Below are 6,714 nucleotides of genomic sequence, written 5' to 3' on the forward strand. Positions count from 1 at the left end.
ATAACTTTACCCTTTTAAGTTATTATTTTATAATCTTTAAAATTTTTAGTAAGTTTTCAAGAGATTTTCGTGATCATTCTCGATTACTATTTACTTCCACCTATATATTCAGAACCACGAATCACTTTATTAGTGTTATGGACAATGAATATTTAGACAACTCACTTATATTTCACTCTTTTTTATTGTTTCTTTCAATTACAAGTTCCCCTCTGAGGTAATTGTCTTCCTAACAGAAGAAAACACTTCAGTATTTGTTTTAGCTTAGGTTTGCTTCATGTGGAGAGTTCTATAAAAGAAAGTATTTTATAGTAGAAAGATAATCTTAAAGAAGTGTAGTAGGAAAAAAGTGTTTTTACAATGAAGGAGACAATTGAAGGAAAGAATCTAAGATAAAAATATGTAATAAGAGCTGTTCTAGGAGAGTAGGATCACTGGACACATTGTAATGACAGGTTACAAAGGGACAATGTATATATGAAAGGCCATAAACTATATTGATCCAGAACCCATTTTTATTGGAATTACACAGAAATGGGAAGATCTATAGTGTCACTAGTTATCTTCTCTTACCTCAAGACTATTTGACTCTTTGGGATTTTTCTCATATGTACAAGTTGGTATCCATTGAGACTCTTTCAAATTAGTCTTACTTAGTCATTTTGCCCTTAAATACTTGTCCTGATTCATCTCTGTGATCCACCATGTTTCTCGATCAATTTGTCTTATCTATTTTCCCTTTTCCATTGGATTTGAGAGGCAATATGTAATATAATGTAATATATGTAAATGAATTTTAGGGGAAGAAATAAATTTACAAAAAGAAAATCATTGGTGACAAATAGGGTGCCTCTATTCCACTGGGGAAAAAAAAAGACTTAATCTCAATCTCTGTCTTTAGATCTAAGCATTTCCTCAGCCAACATAGGGGCAAAGGCAAAATGAGTCTCATCCAAGGAGAAGAGTAGGGGCTTTTCTGGCCATGATTAGCTGTCATTAATGACATACAGTCATAGCATTTCTGACTTTGGAATAGTTCGTTGGCTTGGTGCTATAACAACATGATGAATTCTGTAAGTATGAGATGGAAGGAATCATCTGCAATTACAGAAAATATCATTGAATTACACATATGGAATGAGAGATTCCAAGTGTGGGAAAGGCAACTGTAAAAAATGCCACACCCGTGGCTGAGAGTATAAAAGTGCCCCAGTCTAGCAGATGACATTCAACATCAGAATCTTCTCACCGTCAGTCAGCTGAACTCACATCTCCTGCCAACATGTCCTACAGCTGCTGCTCTGGAAACTTCTCCTCCCGCTCCTTTGGGGGATACCTGCGCTACCCCAGCTCCTCCTGTGGCTCATCCCACCCCAGCAACCTGGTCTACTGCACTGATGTCTGCTCTCCCAGCACCTGCCAGGTGGGCTCCTCCCTCCACAGTGGCTGTCAGGAGACCTGCTGTGAACCTACCAGCTGCCAGACATCCTGTGTGGTGTCCAGACCTTGCCCGACGTCCTGCTACCGCCCGAGGACCTCCACGCTCTGCAGTCCCTGCCAGACGACTTGCTCTGGGTCTCTGGGTTTTGGGACCAGCAGCTGCCATTCCCTGGGCTATGGATCCAGAAGCTGCTACTCAGTGGGCTGTGGATCCAAGGGTTTCAGATCCCTGGGTTCTGGAGTCTGTGGCTTCCCTTCCCTGAGCTATGGATCCAGATTCTGCCGCCCAACCTTCTTCACCTCCAGGAGCTGTCAGTCATCCTGTTACAGACCAACATGTGGATCTGGCTTCTATAGATCCACTTGTTGAGGGTCCAGACATTTTGAGCAATATGTCTAACCTCTAAACAGAGAGTTTATCATCTTTATGATCTTCAAGAAATACTATCTAGTCAACTTTCTTCCAGCCAGAAAGTATTGGCCAAAAAACTGTCCCTAGCATATATTTAATCTTATTGGATGAATTTATAGAATTAGTGGAATTAATGAAATAAATTGTGAGATAAATTAATGGTATTTATGTTAATAAACATGAACTAATGTTAATGAATTAATGGGATTCTTATTGATATACTTTACTCAAAAGAATGATGAAAACATTTATGAATATAATGTAATAAACTCATTCTGGCTTCCAAATTTTTTGCTTATTTTATTGTTAGTTTCAATTGGGTAATTTTATTTTTTCTTTTGTTTTTCTGGAGGTATTCAAGTTAATGTTTACTAAGTCTCTGGGAACAAACTCTGGAAGTCTGATAGATTGATAAACTTGAACTAATTTATTTGAGGCTTTAGACACTTTTTCCTCTAAAATTTTTTTTTTTTTGGAATTCTTTTTTTGCATGCATAAATTGTATATGAACAATAACCTCAGAGCAATATAGAGCATGTTTACTCCAAAGTTATATGGGACCTTCATGTTTGCTGACAAAAGGAAAAAACACATCTGATTCATCTTAGATTTGTGGACAATTGGCCTGATCAGCTAGGTAGGGACCTGGAAGGGCAAATATTAGAAAGTCGGTACAAAGAAATCTGGTTTGCAGACATGTAGATAGACACATGCAGGTGTGATCTGTGTGTTTCTTCTTTTGCATTTACCATGGAAGAGGAATGAAACAATCAAGTAGATAAAATGACTCTGCCAGTTAATGTGAGCCTACCTTTGTCAGCTGTCCTTATGATGCAGATAAGCTGAACAAGAAACCGCAGAAGCTATGGATGGGTCCATTATCATAAGCTCCTACTTACAAGGCTGATATAATTAATGCCACCTCTGAATATCCAATCTTGGCAATGGAGGCTAATGCTAAAATCCCAGCATTTTATTCCTCAAGACCAACTGGCTGCTTGGTTACAAGTTGAACGTGGTCCTCTTCTGCCCTGGAAAGGTCAGTGTTCATTCTCAAATGTATAGATATGTATTTAGAGTATGAGTTTGTTTCTTATGCTTACCTCAGCAGCACCATTATTCAGGAGTTAATGAATACCTTGTTCTACCAGCATGGATTGCTCACAATGTAGCATCCACTCAGGAAATCTGCTTCATAGTAGAGACAGTATAAGTGAGATCCACAGGTTTTATCAAAAAACCCACACCACTATGAAGCTGCCTGTCTGATGGTACATTGGATTGGTCTACTGACTGTAAAGTTGAAGTGTTAGCATGGAGGCTCTATCCTCAAAAGATTGGGCTCCAAATATCCACCTATCACTTCTAAAGACCCATTTAAGAACTTTGTGCTTCCTATTTCTGTAGCTGGAATTTTAAAGTCTGCCGCCCAAAGGCAGACTTGCTGAGGAACACATCAAGGATCTCGCTGAACTACAACTACAGCTGCTGCCTGAGCACTTTTGGCTCCTTGTTTTCAGAAACCAAAAGGAAAAAAAAAAAAAAAAAAAGGAGTTGTCATCTATCCGAGGGGAGGTGATTATGATTAGTAGAAAGTGGTAGGGTTGCTGTTACACAATGAAGGAAAGGGAAATACCTGTGAAGCTCAGTTGATCTCCTTGAATGGGTCTTGGAACCTTCCATCCACCTGTGGACATAACTTGTTGAATGCAACAACTCTAGCAAGAAAAAGGTACAGTTATCAGGATTCATATTTCTAAGGAATGAGGTTTGGGTAAGACCACCAAGAAATCCACCATGACCACCAGAGGTGGTAACTAAGGGTGAGACAAATCTCTAATGGATAGTGAAGGAGGAAGATGGTGAGCAGCAGCTGCAGCTCCAAAACCAAATGCAGGGATGTTGACCGTGTTTCATGCCACTGGCACTGCCCTTTTATAGTTCCCCTGAAAAAAGAGCCATAGCCGAGCCATGAAGAATCTCTTTCCTGACAAGTTGACCCTGAAGGTGCAACCAGTGAACTGGAACAGGTACAGATCTGCACTGGAATGCACATCACATCACTTCACAAAAGGAATGGCTGCTTGGTTGTGACAAGGGAGGCCAGAAGACAGGCTTTCTCTGCTGGCTTCTTTGGGCTCTGCCTCAGCTTTTAAGCCAAGGTTAAGTTCTCCTCGTGGCAGTTCCTGGTCAGTGACTAGAACACAGTGGTAGAATGGCTTTTTTCATTCTACTCTTACAAACTTTTTTTTCTTCTATCTGTGTCTTGGTGCTTGCTTCCTAGAGAATACAATTAGTAAATAGTATGCCTAACCTTTCTTGGAATTGTTTCCACCTAAGATTATTTTCCTTCAGCCCTCCAAAAATCTGTTAGTATTTATTTCAGTGCAAATTTATCTGACATAGTGAACCCATGGGAAATTAATACTTAGTTATTATACTATTCAAAAGAAAATGAAGAGTGATAAAAGAAGGCTATTTTATATATATATATATATATATATATATTTTTTTTTTTTTTTTTGAAAAAAGAGAGAGGTGGGGGAGGCAGAGGAAAATGGAGAGGAAGAATCTTAAGCAGGCAGTATAGAGCCTGATGGGGGTCTTAATCTCATGACCCTGAGATCATGACCTGAGTTGAAATCAAGAGTTGCTTAACCAACTGAGCCATACAGGGACACCTATTTTATATTTTTGGAGGGAATTACAGGAAAAGAAATGACTTTGAAAATGCACAAAATTCATTCAGTCTGAGCAGTTGAGAGGCTGAGTTGTTCTAGGAGGAGGCCCCAGATTCTCTAAAAATTTGGATAATGTAAAATTAAAATATGTGATACTATTTGTTTTAAATGTCATTTAGATTAAAAGATCCATTAGGCTAAAAATAGGTAGAAGACATCATTGAAATCCTTGTCTCTTCATTTCCTTTTTCTAGATAACTACGTTGTCACCATCATCTCTGCTCCCTCTTCAAATGGTCTGAGTCAAACTTTTCTTGTGACTCCACCTCTGTTTAGTCTTTTTGAGTCTCTTTGCCTTTAAATGTTTGACTCCTTCCTATTTCTAGCCACATTCCATTATGTGTTATTTTTCTTCCTTCTATTGGATGTGAGAAGTGCTATAAAATATGTGATAGATGGAGAATAAATTTGGAGAATGTAAATCAGTGGTGACAAGTGGAATCAATCACTAGAAGTATCCTTATAAGAAATAAAGCTATGTCACTTAGCACTTGACATAGTAGAAAAGTGACAGAAAGTATCCTGGAGCAAAGCAGGAATTGATATACATGGAGTCATAGCCAGCGAGAGAAGAAGAAGCTTTCCTGGCCATAGAACTATTACTGACAAATAGTTCTGGAATTACTGAGATAGGAATGATCATTGTATTCATTGTATCCATAAGGACAACAGGTACGAAGTTAGTCAACTGCAATGACAGAGAAGGTTAATGAATTCCACAAATGCAGAAGAGGATGCACAGATGATACAGAGGACTGTATCTGTAACTGTGCCATATCAACTGATGAGTATGTAAAATATCCAGTGCACAAAATCATCTTAAAATCTCAGAATTTTCTCATGGTGACTAATCAGAACTCTTATCTCCTGCCAACACGTCCCACAGTTGCTGCTCTAGAAAATTCTCCTTCCAGTTCCTGGGGGGGCGGGGGGATGAAGTGTCCTGAGCTACCTACCCAGGCTCCTCCTGTGGCTCTTACCCCCAAAATCTGGTCTACAACACTGACCTCTGCTGTCCCAGCACCTGTCATCTGGGATCCTCTCTCTATAGTGACTGTCAGGAGACCTGCTGTGAGCCCACCAGCTGCTAAGCATCCTATGTGGTGTCCAGCCCCTATCAGACATTCTGCTACCACCCAAGGATCTCCATGCTCTGCAGTCCCTGCCAGTCAATTTATATTGTATCTATGGGCCCAACACCAGCCTCTCTCTAAGTTATGGATCGAGAAGCTGCTATTCATGGGACTGTCGATCCAGTGGTAGATTACAGTCTGTGGCTTCTCTTTCCTGAGCTATGGATCCAATTTCTGCCACCCAACCGACTTTGCTTGTAGTAGCCACCAGGGATTTGTTGCCAACCTACCTATCTATCTGGCTTCTGCTAATCAACTTGTTGAGTTCTAGTACATTTATGCAAAGCTATCAAAATGTCTACTCAGAGTTTCATCATGCTCATTATTTCCAGGGGTAACTGTCTTAAACTTTGATCACCAGTTCCTTACCCAATTTCTTTCCATCAAGCATAGTCTAACAGAGTGATTGCATCTTTCTGATTTAATGACTTATCTCTAAAACAAGTGTAATATCAGCATTATGGATGGAGTTCATGCTAATTTATTTCCTGCTCCAAATAGATAAAAAGTTAAATGATTATAATCCAATAAACTAATTTATTCTGCAATATTTTATGTTTTTGTTTATACATAATTGAGTAGAATTTTTGTTAAGTTTGATTGGACAGGTTTAAAAAAGCTCAGTATGCATCTCAGAGTAAATTTTGGAAGTCTAAAACTTGTGAATTTGATATAATTATTTTTTTAAAAAATTTTATTTATTTATTCATGAGAGACACCTAAACAGAGTCAGAGACATAGGAAGAGGGAGAAACAGGCTCCCTGCAGGGACCCAAATGCAGGACTCAATCCCCAGAGGCTGGGATCATGCCCTAAGCTGAAGGCAGATGCTAAACCTCTGAGGCACCCAGGCATTCCATGAATTTGATATAATTTCTTTGAACTATGGATATTTTTCTTATTCAAACTATAGTTATTGGGCATTCATATTTTTTTAGTTTTAGAGTCTTATGGAGAAAGTCTGAGAATTAGGATACAGTTTGAATCC

The 6,714-nt window shown here is 38.9% G+C and overlaps 1 protein-coding gene across 2 annotated transcripts; it reads left to right on the forward strand.

The window, feature by feature from the left end:
* Nucleotides 1-1,236: 1,236 nt before the first annotated feature.
* On the forward strand, nucleotides 1,237-5,644 carry LOC112661763 (keratin-associated protein 13-1-like). 2 transcript variants are annotated; one of them, XM_025449876.2, is made up of 2 exons: nucleotides 1,283-1,398; nucleotides 5,599-5,644. In XM_025449876.2, exons 1-2 carry the CDS (start codon nucleotides 1,283-1,285, stop codon nucleotides 5,642-5,644), a joined length of 162 nt encoding a protein of 53 aa, XP_025305661.1. The 2 variants fall into 2 exon arrangements, with proteins under 2 accessions (XP_025305662.1, XP_025305661.1); XM_025449877.3 differs by lacking the exon at nucleotides 5,599-5,644 and having other exon boundaries at nucleotides 1,237-1,814.
* Nucleotides 5,645-6,714: the final 1,070 nt, after the last annotated feature.

Source organism: Canis lupus, chromosome 31 (genome assembly GCF_003254725.2).
Source record: "Canis lupus dingo isolate Sandy chromosome 31, ASM325472v2, whole genome shotgun sequence".
Lineage (NCBI taxonomy): Eukaryota > Metazoa > Chordata > Mammalia > Carnivora > Canidae > Canis > Canis lupus.